The 14,276-nt window shown below is 46.9% G+C and overlaps 2 protein-coding genes across 9 annotated transcripts in view; one reads left to right on the forward strand and one right to left on the reverse strand.

The window, feature by feature from the left end:
• RAD51C (RAD51 paralog C) overlaps nucleotides 1-11,922 on the reverse strand; it is a 20,064-nt gene extending 8,142 nt beyond the window's left edge. For all 3 annotated transcript variants that reach the window (XM_019545715.1, XM_019545714.1, XM_019545716.1), the window contains exons 1-6: nucleotides 11,769-11,922; nucleotides 10,113-10,371; nucleotides 9,703-9,869; nucleotides 8,779-8,912; nucleotides 5,420-5,551; nucleotides 3,126-3,192 (exon numbers count right to left, since the gene is read on the reverse strand). In XM_019545715.1, the coding sequence (XP_019401260.1) occupies nucleotides 3,126-3,192; nucleotides 5,420-5,551; nucleotides 8,779-8,912; nucleotides 9,703-9,869; nucleotides 10,113-10,371; nucleotides 11,769-11,886 (877 nt within the window). In that variant the 5' untranslated portion in view covers nucleotides 11,887-11,922. The remainder of the gene's footprint in view (nucleotides 1-3,125; nucleotides 3,193-5,419; nucleotides 5,552-8,778; nucleotides 8,913-9,702; nucleotides 9,870-10,112; nucleotides 10,372-11,768) is intronic.
• Nucleotides 11,923-13,543: 1,621 nt separating this feature from the next.
• TEX14 (testis expressed 14, intercellular bridge forming factor) overlaps nucleotides 13,544-14,276 on the forward strand; it is a 50,235-nt gene continuing 49,502 nt past the window's right edge. The window contains exon 1 of one of the 6 annotated variants that reach the window (XM_019545707.1): nucleotides 13,544-13,731. In XM_019545707.1, the coding sequence (XP_019401252.1) occupies nucleotides 13,596-13,731 (136 nt within the window). In that variant the 5' untranslated portion in view covers nucleotides 13,544-13,595. The remainder of the gene's footprint in view (nucleotides 13,732-14,276) is intronic. The other 5 variants (XM_019545706.1, XM_019545705.1, XR_002102998.1 and 2 more) reach the window with 5 other exon arrangements.

Here is a 14,276-nt window from a genome sequence, read left to right on the forward strand (position 1 = left end):
AAGTCACCCATGACAACCAAGGTCCTGGAGCAAGCGGCCTCAGTCAGTTCCCGGGCGAACTCCTGGTCAAGCTCAGGACTTTGAATGGGAGGTCTGTAGTAGACTCCCACCGTTGTGTCCCCCAGAGTTAAGTATAGAGGATATCCCTGCAGCCAAATGCAAGGGTGCTGCTATATTTTGGCTCTGCTTTTGTCTCCAAGCATGCAGACCTTGCTAGCTTTCCACGGGAGCCTGGGCCTCAAGAAGGAAAATTCATGATTACCGAAGTACTGACAAGCCACAAGCAAATTTTGAGAGATACCTTTTCAAGGATCAGACTGCTCAGAAACTGGGGCAGATATACCATGCCACACAAAGCAATTCCAATGTTTCATTTCACATCTGACCACAAGCTGCAACATCATTTAATTTAAAAACAGCTCTATCCAGATTTTTTCCTCGGCCTATCCCACGAGACGTTCTGTAGTCAGAAGACGGATAGGATGTTAAAGGATTCATCTAGCTAAGTGCAGCAACCATCTCCTTTTCATCTCCAAGCAACTCTATAACTTCCAAGTCAGTATATTTGTCAGTCTCCGACATGTCACCAACCCTACCCACTTCCATCTTCATTACTGTACACAGTCGGAAAAGCAGTACAACTCTGATGAAAGATCCTCAAATTAAAAAAAGCTTGGTACGCCTAGACCCTTGAGGCATCTTGCCAGATCCCACTCCATCGTATTTACACTAAGCTGGGATTTAAGGTACTGTCTTTTGGAGGTGGTTGAGAGTCAAAGATCACAATATGAATTTTAAAATGGAAATTTATCCCCATTTGTAACAGTGTATCCAAGCACAACAATTACAAGAAAAAAAGTGTTGTTGCAAAATGTGAGGCTTCTGACTTAGACTGGTTACAAATAAATATTTGACCTAATTGCTAAATATACCAAGTAAAAATGTCTAGGAACACCCAGCTTAGCTCTTAGCAGTAGAGAAAGCTGTCCTGTTCCCAAACAGTTCTTCTCTTAATACCTTGCAGCGTCTGGGTTTTGGCATAATTAAGGGCTTCCCTTCCACTGAAAAGCTGAGTAAGAGTTTAAGGATTAATGCTCTTGTGAAATCTTGAGAGAGACTGTTTCTTGGACCCACTAAAAATCAATGAAAAAATGTTTGGTGGGGGAGGCAAGGGAACTGACAAACACTGACAGAGGCAGCTGGCAAGTAAACCCAGCTGTCTGGAAATGCAAATAAATCAAATGCCATCTTTGCTCAGGGATTTGCCACTGACCCATCATTTAATAGTCCCTTTGGCTACAACCAGCAGCATGGGGGAGAGATGCACTTTACCTTCATTACAGGACGGTTGCAGTAACACTTGCCTTTCAGAATGGGCCTTAAAATCACCCTAACAATACTCCTAATGACACTAAAAATAGCGTCCAGGATGAGTACATGTCACGTTGCACACAGCCCTGCACTGCTTTGGTATGTTCAACCTCAGAGAAACGGCTATATACGATTAAACTTGGATGAGTGGGGCATCTCTCAGCCTGAATATTTCACCAGCTGGGAACAAACCTTGATCATAGCAAGAAGAAAGACTGTTTGGCTAACAAATGTATGGCTACATACAACTAGTGTAGACCAAAGTCCTCTACAATGGATAGGTATTATCCTGCTGTCCAGAATTGTGTGCAATACAGACCATAACAGCTTGGGACAATCACTTATATGGATGGAATCCTTTCACATTCTTCACTGTCTCTATGACCCTGTAAGCTGAGCAGCATTTAAATATAGACTATTTAAAAAAAGATAGACTCTATTGACTTGAATTCACTTTGTAGCCAGAAAAGCTGCCAATAACAATGAATCCAGCAGAGAGCAGGAGGTAAAGATGACAAAGGGTCAAATACTGAAAGCAAGGACTTTATCTGCATGTACAGTTCAAAATGCAGCATTCTCCAAGGAGACGCCTTGTATTTGTTCATTTTATCTTACATCTGTGCCAAATGGTTCAACGACTGAACAGACATTGGGAACATCTTTGCCTTTGTACTTCCCCCTTCCCAGCATAATCAAGGGAATCATTACTTGGTTCACAGAAACTGAAGCTGTATGCAGAGAACATTTTCCCTCCAATTACAATATGAACTAATAAGTTACAACATAAACCAAGACAAGACATGTAAAGCTTAATTTGGCCAGTTCAAGCAAATTGCTCCCGTCTGCCCTGCAGGCAGAGCAGAAAGGCCCATACAGATTACAGTGCTTCCAGGAGAGACTAGAGCAATCTGTTTATCCTGTTTATGGATAGCCTGTAGTAGATGGCCACATACAGAATCCCTCCTTTCCTCCCACTGACTCTTCATAACTATACGTGGTGAGGGACAAGTTGTTATATAGTCCTAGCACAGGAACCAAATCTGAAACACTTTTGGACACTATCAATCATTAGCTGTACATTTTCAATGACTGGCTTGCCATTGTGTTTGAATATATTTAGGAGGGGAAATGGGAAGCAGTGAACGAAAGGAGAAAAAGATTCGAGTATGGTGGGGTCACAATTGCTTAGGGTCTTTGTAGGACCCCCTGTGACGTGTGAGATGCAGATTCTAGAAACTAATTACTGTACCCATTTAACAGAGCGATGAGTTCACAATATCGCCCTCAGTCATGTAAAGGAATCTCCACAGGTCTAATTTCAGGGTTAGTAGAAAGCTTTTTGAAATTAAAAAGGGAGGACCCACCCTCCCCGCCCAAAGCATCTAGCAACATTTCCAAACTGCAACTAAAAATGTAACAAGGCACTTCCTGTTTTAATATCTGTGAAGATTTAGAAAATCCTTTTCTAGGCTAGAATCTGAGCTGCCATATCTGAGAAAAGAACATGTTTTAATAGCAGCCAACTGAAGCCTTTGGTGAAAACCCTGACATGACAATTTACTGCAAGTCTCTCCAAAGCCATAACTAAGAAGCTCCAAGTTCAGATCACTCTGCTGCTCTCTCAGCATTTCCCTACACAGCCATACAAATTACAGAAGACATTTTCAGTTTTTCTGTTCACAGTGCAAACCAGGAAAAAAAAGCAAACATCAAAAGGCTAATATACTTTCCAGCTTGCTGGCTAAACCACCTACCTAAAGCAGGAACCAACGTGGACTGACTTTGTCCAATCCTTGTTGTCATTTGATTTGTCAAAATTACCTAAGGGAAAAAGAAGGGGTGGGCAAAAAGAAAAATACAGGGAAACAGTTATGTATGAAAGAAAAAGCCAGTTTCCAAAAAGCCTCTCTCAAGAACTGCTGTATTCCTGATCTGATCTTATAATTACTCAGGCAAAATTCCTGCCAACTGGAAAGGGGCTGTAGTGAGTGATGAGAGAAAGCGAAGGCTTACTGTGCTGATATCCCCAGTGGGTCTCAACTCTACAAAAAATGTTTTCAGTCTGGTGGGGAGCAGGATTTTCCCTCTGTCAGGATTGTAATTCTAAAGCGAAACCTCTCCTTATGCCAGATGCACAAACACCATACAGTCATCTCTATTACACTGGCTGCCAAGCAGCAGCTAATACACATTGTATTTATTCATGTGTACAGGACTTGTGTTGGCACCTCTGCACAGGCAGACTTCACCACTGTGTCGTAATGAACCCGGTGCTGTACAAAGTGTGCGTGTGCCTAGGGATGAGCAGATTCCCTGCAGCTTGTAGTCTAAAAATGCACAAGTGGGTACACTATAAACCAGAATGCGTGAGAACAGACAGAGTGGAGGCGTGTTTTTACAGCAAGAATCCTCTGTAGGAGGTTCACAGACAGTCTAGGTCAGATCCCTGGCAGAACTGGGGGTGGGTGAGATGAAAAGGAGCAAGGTAATAGCTGACTTGAAACACTAGTTTTGGTGATTTAGGAGATATTAATTGTAATGTTTGTTTGTTTTGCTTTTGTTGAAATGGTGCCTACCCTGAATGCTAGGGTTTGCCACTGCTCATAGTTATCCCTGCTGTATGGACTCCTGCTTGAATAGTCAATTCACGAGGCTCTTTCCTATAGGTTATGATTGATCATTTCCCGAGGAGCAGCTGTTGAAGAGGAACTGATCCACTGTTCAATAAAAACAAAACCTATGCGTGCATCACTCAGATGAAAAAAAAGGAACGATCTGATGACAAGTTCACAGGACACCCAATTTATGGGCCAGCATGGTCGAATCTACAGAGGGCTGTACAAAACTAGTCTTCACCCAGCACTTGTATCCCTTGGTGCCCACACGTGAAGGAAACCCCTTTGTAGTTCACGTTGGGATTGCTGTTACTGGCAGGCACAAATTTGTAAAGCTGGCAGCATGCACAGTTATGCACTTTTCCATCCATAGCTATCTGAGGAAACACAGGGGAGAGACTTATTTTTAGCCACACAAACAAAAGCCAATTGCATGAGAGCGTTCTGGGAGACAAAGAAGCAAGTCACCTGGAAACGGTGCATGGACAAGCACCATTTTGAGATTGCATAAGCTTTAATTCCTGAACAGTGCCTCTCTGTGCTGCAGGTCTCAAAAACACCCCCTCCGAACAGCTGTAGCTTCCGAGTGCCATCTGCTGGCTAGATGGCTGCACATTTGCAGACCTCCATATTGTGGTATGTGGTGCAGAAACAAGCTACAGGCAGGACGCTACCAGTTTCCACGGATGCCAAATTAACGAGCTAAACCGTAGCAAATAAAGTGGTTATTCAGTAAAGGTGGTCCTTTTTAAACTGTGTCCAATTTATGTCCAGGTTGCTGAATAGTTTAGCTCATTTTAATGTGCATGTATGTATGGGAGGAAGTAGCTAAATGAGCTCTTTTCTTCTATTCCTGGGTATCTTTGGAGATTAAAGCCATTTCATACGGGCTGAAGTGTGTGTGTGCGAGTTAGTTAGGAACTTCACGTTAGACAGTGTTTCACAATAGCCTGAAAGGACAGGCAGGAGAAAGCATTCCCTCTCGACCCTGGCAGATATGGCAGGTTCTCTTGCACCTCCTCCATCTCTCCAAGGCCAATGCAGTCCCTTGTACTCCATTTCCCTTCAAGCAGGCTCCACTGCATCTGCTACTGTACTTAAAATGCATTTTCCAACCAAGATCATGGTGGAAGAGGGTGAGAGATGATATGGGCTTCAAAGAACTGATATTTGATCAGTTAGCTAAAAAGATTCAACTAATACTTTTCAGGTAATTTTAACTTGTTTAAGGAAAGCTCAAGAGAAAGATCTATTGTCCAAATCCTGCTCATGTTCCTCCTATCAGCTGACCAGACAGGCACCCAACAAGCTTGACTTCCATGCCTGCAGCTTTACTTGGCTATGCTTAGCTGCTGCCAGAGATGTTAGAAGAAACCTTTGGAATGTACTGCCAAATAGCATGTCCTTGGACTTAACGTTGTCTCAAAACTTACAGCTAATTTATGATCATTTGCTATGCTGATCAGCTGTTGAGCGAGGCCATTCAGAAGCCTTGTTCGGAGTGAGAGGTCCTCAAAGTCATGACGAAAAGGGAATGCAATTCCATCAACCGCTACCAACCGGACCTACACACAAAGAGCAAAGAGAACTGGTGTTAAATTTGTATCCAGACAGATAAAAGAAAGCTGGACAAGAGCAGCCATGAAAAACAGAAGCTAAGGGAAACAAAATGCTGAACAGAGCTAGTACTTCTCATCCCCCTCCAATTATTTTGTTCACCCGCCCCCCAAAATTGTGCTGGCCTGAGGATTTTCTGTAATATGCTCCAGTATCTGTGAGCTACTTTAAACAGGAATCTAGCTTGGAAACATGGATATTAACAGAAATTTACAAAAACACCAGGCACTTGGAGTTGGGTGCCTATCTCCCCTGGAGGTGTTTGCTTTGCTGAACTCTTTCCTGCAGTATTCATTAGCAGTGACTAGAGTATTATACTGCTGCAGGCTCATCATCATCAAAGCACCACATCCACAGCAGCTTGGGATTTTGATTTATTTCAGCTCCATTTGTGGTAGCATTTGTGATGGCCAAAATTTCTTCAAGTATAGGAGGGTGACCCTGGTATTTCTATATTGTTTGCATGGCAGGCTGCCACAACAACAGCGTTAAGGGAATCTGCAAGTTCTTGCATTGATGCACAAGACAGAAGCTTGAAAATGACAGTGGGAAACCCTGTTGTTTTCAAATTACTGATTTAACTCATCACTGGAAAATAGCTTTAGGGCTGGAACATACAAGCCTACAGCAAATGTCACGCCGGAGAACTGCAAAGGGACTCAGAGGAAAAAAATGGAAGCTGAAAAGTGAGATGGAGCTGAAAGAGGCAGAATTAACATCTGGCACACTCGTTTTCACTCTCCCTTTTCCCGAGATCCTCTTTCACAACATTCCATGTGTTCCCCTCATGCATCACTTCTGGTGTTAATATTCACCCTGTCCTTAAAGAAATGGGCAAAAACAGTTTAACAGCACAATCCAATGGGCTAGAAAGGCAAGTTTTAAGACCCTGCATATGCATCTATCTGAACAAGAGCTAAACAAGCAAGCTGGTAAATTAACGGATTTTTTTTTGCTATTGCACTTGTCACAAAATCAGCGTGCTTCTTAGGTTAAAGCACTCAAGACTAAATAAAAACTAAGCTTGGCAGAATTCAATTTTTTTTCTGACAGCTAAAACTGACTGTTTCTTTTTATGCATTTATTTTGATTTTTACCGACTAAAATTTTCAGGGCTGCATGAAATTAAGGGCTGTTTTTTATTTTTAATCCGTTTAACACATACATGCATGCATACAGAATGGCTGCTGCATGAGCAGGGTGCTATTACCAGTAAGGCTGTTCCAGGATACGGGGGTTGGAGAAGCAGAACTGGTAGTGCCTAGGAATCTGGTGCCGTTGGCTCACAGCTCTGCCCTGATCCCAGCTGGGGCAGGGACCAAACTCCTGTGAAGCCTGGCCTGGCCCCTGCGTGATTGGGGCAGTGGCCAAACTCCCATAGAAGCTGGGTTGGACTCCTTGGAAGTCTGGCCCATGCCCCAGCTGGGATGTGGGCAGAGTAAGTGGTCAGCAGCACTTGGTTCTCCACTGCTACAACCTTTGCTCCTCCCACCCCTCTCCCAGCACAGCCTTACCAGCACAAACCCCAGCTCCTGCAGTAGCTGCTGTGCATTTGAGTGTAAGCATGCATGTGTGTGCATGTGCACGTGCAGTGCCCCCTACTCCAAATTTCTTTACCTCCATCCTGGATGTTTTTTAAGTCTCTTTTATGTAAATGTTGATGGATTACCGATGGAAATATTTTTCTGCCAGTCTGCGAGCGTCAAGCAAAATCAGTATTTATCACTGCCTGTCAATAAAAATTGAATCCTGCCAAGCCGAATTATAACTAATAACTTAGAATCACAGAAAAATAGGGCTGGAAGGGATCTCACAATGTCATCCACTCCAGCCCCCTGCTCAAGGCATGTTCACTTACATCTAAACCATCCCAGACAAATGTTTGCCTAACCTGCACTGAAAACTTTTAACAGACATTCCACAGTCTCTAGGGGATCTGTTCCAGTGGTTACCCATGATAGAAAGATCTTCCTACTGCATGATCTAAATCTCTCTGGTTGCAATTTAAGACTCTAACCTCTTGCTAACGGTTGCCTAGTCCACATCAGACATAAGTTGCTTTTATTATCATCACAGAAATGGTTTCTTGGCATGGTCTTTTTTGTTGTATAAGAGGTAACTCTATACTGTGGCCACCCACCACAATTACCTGAAAAATGGTGCTGTGTCATTCATGACACAAAATGAAGACAGGACCTTTTCTGGGGTCCCTGCCTCTATTCCTTAGCTACAAAAGTACTTAAGGAACCGGGCTAGTTTTAGCACAGAAAGTGCTAACATGGGGAGCTCCTCATCAGAGGGACCACAGAGCATAAGGCTTAAGGACAAGCATGGATAATCTGCACAGATGGCCCAACATAACTGCAACCCACTGCAACTGTGCTAAGATCACAATGGGAAATGCAACACTCTCTGAGGACATGCTAAACTCCTACCTGCTCCTTCATCACTACAAGAACATCTGAAAATGGAAATAGTAGAGACAGCCTGTATCCAAGTCAGTGTCTTATAAACACTGTTCATTTGTGCTCTAGTACAGTAAGGGACAAAACATCAACAGTACAGTTTGCCAGGGAATAATCTGTCCTACAGAATATAAAATCTGGCAAGGAGATAAGGAAACTGCATTACAATACTGTTTCAAGGAGAACTTAGGTGACTTTTCAAGGTGTCCACCAAAGAATGAAGCTGCAAGTTCAAGTTGCTTGCAGCAACAGAGATAGTACTGAGAGAGAGGAAAATCAGCCTTAAATTGCAAAGCCCCTGAGAGTACTTTTAGTTCTGTATGAAACTGGTATCACGTTCACTGGCACCACTGCAAAATGCTGACCAGGTGCAAATATGACTTGGGGGGGCATTTGACAGGTGGACCCATGACAATCCTTATCCTGTTGCTCCCAGAAAATGTAGTCTTTGTGGTGAAGTGCTGAAAAGCCCCAGCATTAGGACAGAGAGGATACATTATCAGAAGGACTAAGCAGAAATTGGGGTGAAAAAGAAAACAAGCACTTCGTTACAAGCTTGACATCAGCCAAATCATGATTCCCAAGCTGACGACTGTGTTGGAAGTTCAGAGGGACTGATTTGGTCTTGTACCGGTCAGCAAACCCTCAAGGTCTTCCTTGCATGTCCAGATATGTGAGGCACCTTCAGCTATGTCTGCAGTAACCCCTACCTTTGAATGCTCTGAAAGGAAATCTGGGAGGAGGTAAATCTGTGCTAGCAGCTCAGTGTAGTCATGGCAACGGAAGTAATACATATGAGACAGGATGCCTTCAAGGGAGAAAGTCTCCAGGGCTTTATGATGGTCTGGGGAAAAAAAAAAAAGACAGAAGTTTGCACTAGCACATTGCTAGACTCCTCATTCCCCCAACCTTTCTGTGGGCAACAAAAACAACATAGAGACTTTGTAAAACAAAAAGGAACTCAGTGGTCAAAGCTGAAGAGAATGGACACAAGTTTCCTTTCCCTGTGGCCTAAAAGCAGACAGCAAAATGACTTTTTAGAAACTGTGCTAGAAGCTGTCTCGGGACTTGCTCACACACATGCACCAAAACCTCCAGTGGAGGGCAGAGGTACAGAAATGTCAATTGAATGAATACATATCTATCTATATCTATATCAGATTTGCTCATGAATTAACTTTCAAGCCAGCTAACAAACACGACACTGGTTCAAAATAGCCAAACAATACTTAATATGCAGGTAATGGCTCATCAAATATTGCAGGGGGCCTTAGAGCTGTGCAAAACAAATACATCTTTTGCTCAAAATGCTCCCTAAATATATCAAGGCTGCTGGACCTGATGCATTAACAACTGGTCCTTTTAGCTACCTGTGAGAAAAACAAACCTTTTCAGTGAACTACAATCCAGCTATTCTGAAGTATTTTTGAACATATTCACAGAAGTTTAGGGCTCGAAGGGACCTCATGAGATCATCGGGTCCAACCCCCCTGCTCTGGGCAGGAAACATGGCTCGGGTCCAATAACCTCAGCAAGGTGTGCATCCGCATTTGAGTACTGGACAGGGTTATGAGGTTCTTGCTCTGTCTGATCTTAGCTGACTGTGCTGAAAGGAACATGGCTCAGTAACATACCTTCTTCCTGTTGCGCTTCAGCAATAAGTTGGCAATGCTGAACGCAGGCAGTTGCAATGTCCACTACCCTCTCCACCATAAAGCTCCCCTCTGTATCAATGTAAACTGCTTCTCCAGCCAGCCCGCCAAAACATTCGGGGATCTGCACATCTACTGCCAGCTGCATGCTGTCAGAGAAAGCAGAAAGATACCAACTGGGATTTATAAGGCTGCCCTTCTAGCTTACCTCTGAAGTGACAATTCTGGTGAGTAGAAGAAGATAAAATCAGTACAGGAGTATTCTTGCAGACTGAGAATCTGGGGTTGCAGCCACGAAAACAAGCATAAAGAAAGGTGGCCCTAGTTACCGATGGGGCGAAAGGGCAACTAGATGCTTAGTTGCACAGAAATCAAATTTAAAAGTAAAATACCATAACTGCGTTTTCCCGACACCAGGTGCACCACAGATCTCAGTGATTTTGGTCAGCTGCACGCCACCACCCAGCATATCATCTAGCGCTGAACAGAAGGTGATGACAAAGCCCTGGGCTTGCTCTTGTTCTAAGAGCTCCAGTGCTGTGCACTTCCGGAGAGCCGTGGGGTCACCACCTGTCCTGACGGCATTGCTATCACATTCCTGCCTTATAACCTGCAACGTTTCCAATGCCTCCTCCTTAGAGATTCCAATTTCTGAAAGGCAAAAGCATGAGCAAATGTTTTGTTTTTTCATAACCAGCAACAGGTCACAATATAAATAGCAAAGACAACTTTTCTGGACTTATAAATTCCTCACTTATCCTTTGTAAAACACACACATACAAACAAAGTGTGATTTTTTTTTAAAATAATGATGGAAGCAAATTAGCTCTTCTGACCTGTTTACCTCTTTGAAATAAAAGACAGGTCTCATTTTTCAGAAGTACTGAGGTTCAAGAAATCCTAAAGAAGTAAGAGAAATAGGCTATCAGCCTCTCTGAAAACCGGACTGTAGATTTCTTTCCCTAATGACTTCACACCGGTTTTATTAAATATCTATTCTCATTTGGTTGCAACAGGATTATCTCATTCAGAAGATACGGATTAATCACATGGCCAGAAAGAGATGCTGACTGGTAGTTCCTGTCCCCTGCAAAAGCTGATTGTGCCACGAACAACACCATACAAATAAAGCCACTTGAAGAGCAAGGCTGTCCCTGTTCAAGATTAGGAGCATGTACCTACAATAACTGATTTTCAAAGAGGAGGCCGGGACTGACCTGCACCGTGCATCCGAATGGGATGAGGAGGATAATTTGTTTTTCACATCAGGTACGACTGTATGTACCTATAACTTAATGTTCTTGTTAAAGGAGGCAGGGTTATAGTTATCAAGTGATTTTAAATTAGTGGGACAGTGACATCAAGCGGTCAAGCTTCAAATGACGGAGGCAGAGAAGGTTGAGTAAATCTGATATCTTTTCTTAGACCAACTCAAATGGTTGGAAAAAAGTTTGCCTATGCCTTTAGACCAAGGCAGCTACAACCTACACCCAAATAACAGAGGGGTACTTAGGTATCCAGGCTGTAGCGATATTAGTCTAGAGGCAAAAGGAATCAGAACTGGTGATAGAGGTGATCTCTATTATTAGACCAACTAGATGCCGGCAGAAAAACATGTCAAGGGCTTAAGACCCATTTCAAATCTAAATGAAAACAACGCTGGGGAAGTACAACTACTTCCCTTCCAGTAACAGGTATGGAGATGCAGCCTGGCTCCCCGGAGGCCTGAACCGATTCCGATTGGTTGCAAGTGGAAGAGGGAAACCCTCCTGCAGTTCTTCATCCATGCGCTGCCCTTTCTCAGCAAAGCAGGATCGCCCCACCCCCTTTCTGCTGAGCCCTGGGTGAAAAAGAGATTTGCTTTTTCAGACCGGCTAGAGGCCAGGGCGAGCAGGGACTCTCGGAGAGGCTGCCCAGCATTTATCAAGGGCACAGAAATGCTTTGCACCAGTCCAAGCAGGCAGGGTGGAAGTAGGGCTGGCGGTAGAAAGCAGAGGGGCCCCGGGGAGGGAAGGAGGAGCGCGGCAGGGGAGCCCCCTCCTCGGTACCTTTGCTGAGCTCGCAGGGCCCGACCTCCAGCAGCTCCTGCGCGGTGCTGAACCCGGCGCCCACAAGCCGCGCCCGCAGCGCCGGGGCCAGGGGCAGGCTGCCCAAGTCCCGTTGCATGGTCCAGCCGCCGCGCCCGCCTTCCTGCGCGGCAGCACCCACGTGGGCCCGGGGCCGCCCCCTCCGGCCGGGCACGCCCCGCCCCGCGCACGTGGTTCTCCCTTCGCAGCCGGCCCGCGTGGAGGCCCGGAAGTGCGGCCTCGGCTCCCTGCGGGGGCGCTCTGGTCGCTCTTGTGCAGTCTTGTCTGTTCCTAGGTTCGGCCCTACCCTACTTCTCTGGCGTCACGCAAGGAGTGACTGGGGCTGACCAGGTTTTTACCCCTTCTTGTTCCTCCATCCCTTACAGCCTCCAGCATTTGAGGGCTGGGAAGCTGCTTACTAGTGATGGATGCCCCTTTCCTCCTCTTTTTTTTTTTTTAATGGCATGTCTGAAGCCAAATGAGCCCTGTCAGTTCTGAATGGCATGGGCTGAGCTCAGCTCAGTGGTTTAGGTCTTCACGGTGCTGCCACCAAGACTCATCCATCTTGGGTTTTGGATGCTCCCAAATCCAAAACCTGGAGCCTTTGTGGTTCAGAGAGCCCCTCGTCTCTCTTGCCCCAACCCCAAAGCCATGAGGTTGAGCAACTCCCCCATCACTATCAAATGTGTAGCAAAGGCTGAGGTGCAGCAGATTTAAGCCCCCTTTATGGAAACGGGAGTCTCCTCCCTTGCTTGCTCTGAGGGCCTCACAGCTGAGGGTAAGCGAAACCCAGGGGCATCTGAACCCCGAGCCTGCAAGTAGGATGCCCAGCAAAGGTTTTGGAAACATCTGAAGCCCCAGGTGCGGGTGGAGGATGTTTGCCAGTAATAGGGCCATTTATGGTTCTGAACGCTTGGATTTGGAATTAGTTTTGGCTAATTTGGCCTCAGATACATACATACATACATACATACATGTATAGTAGCAGAGGCTGTAGTAGACTGTGGTGTGAGTCTCCATCTGCAGTGCAATACCCTCAACTGCACCAAGTCTTCATGGTCAGGAAGATGAGCATCTCCCCTGCCAGGCAGAGCAAAGCCACCTGGACCAAGGCCACCATCCTGGTATCCCCGCTACCCCATTTCCCAAGGATATGTCCAATCCCTTTGTGAACCTGGCTACACTCCCAGCTTGCACTGATTTGGTGGCCGCAAGGCCCACATGCCCAGGACACCAAATGGTGATGCTCTGTGTTCCTGCTGAACCAAATGGTGTGACCCCTTGTTGACATGCAAGAAAAGCCGGGAGGTGGCTGCTGCTTCGGGGGCCACCTCAGGTCTGCTTATGACTGCCAGGTGCCTGGCACAGGTGGCCGCCCACATGGCACTATCCTCCATAGGGGCTTCTTTAATCCGGGGTTTCTACCCTTGAGGGAGGTCAGGGGCTTGTGGGGGGAGGGGTAGTAAGGAGCTGGAAATAACTGGGGGGAGAAAGGAAGGGGAAAAGAGTGAACAGAGCAGAGTGGGTGGGGAGACCCCTGCCCTAACCCCAGCCTACAGTTCCCCCCACATGTTGCGCACAGTGTCCCCAGAGCTTTGCCGCCCTCGGGGGTTCCATACCCTGCCCCTCGCGCGTCCCCAGAGCTTTCTGATCCTCGGGAGCTTCCGTACCCGCTCTCCCCCGTGCATCCCCAGAGCTTTCTGATCCTCGGGAGCACCCGTACTCCCGCTACCCCACGTGGCCTCGTGCTGTAACGGTCGCTGGCTTCGACCGTTGGGCCGGGCCTGAGACGGCAGTGCCTCCCGCGGGATGTCGCATGCGCTACCGTTGCCCGTGCCCTGCCCGGTGCCGCTGGGCATCGTGCGGCGCGACGGCCCCGAGGCGGAGCTGCACGAGGCCGTGCGCCGGGGGAGCCGCACAGCGGTCAAGAAGCTCCTGAAGAGAGGTACAGACGGGGTGGGGGGTTGTCCGCGGCTAACGGGCTCCCGCTCATAACGGCGGCGGCCGCGGGGACACGAGTCCGGGAGCGGGAGAAGGAGGGGCGCGGCCAGGCCGCTCTCAGCCACCCGGTACCCCCAGAAGCGGTTGGGGGTGGGGCGTGGACGGGGCCATGCAAATGAGCGCGCGCGGGGAGCCGGGAAGCGGCGCGACCCGCGTCTCGAGACCCTGATGGTGTGAAGCGCGCGGCGCCGCGGGGGCATCCGGGCGGGCGGCGCCGCTAAGGGGCTCGAGCGGCTGTCGGGACGAAAGCTGTGGGGGCGCACCGTGCCAGGGATGCACATGAGGCCGGGGGGGGCCGGCGGCCGCGGAAGTAGCGAGTTAAGACTATACTTTCAGGGATCATTTCTATAGTTGGTAACTAGAGAAGTGTGTCCGAAAGTGAACGGGTTTACAGACCACGAGGAAGAGTCGTGGCGTCTTCCCCTGAGCGCGAGGCGGGCGGGCGGCGCCGCTGTGCAGTGCTGCCCGCCATCGATGACCGTTCCGCCC

This window comes from Crocodylus porosus, unplaced genomic scaffold (assembly GCF_001723895.1).
Source record: "Crocodylus porosus isolate Cpor-Errol unplaced genomic scaffold, CroPor_comp1, whole genome shotgun sequence".
NCBI lineage: Eukaryota > Metazoa > Chordata > Crocodylia > Crocodylidae > Crocodylus > Crocodylus porosus.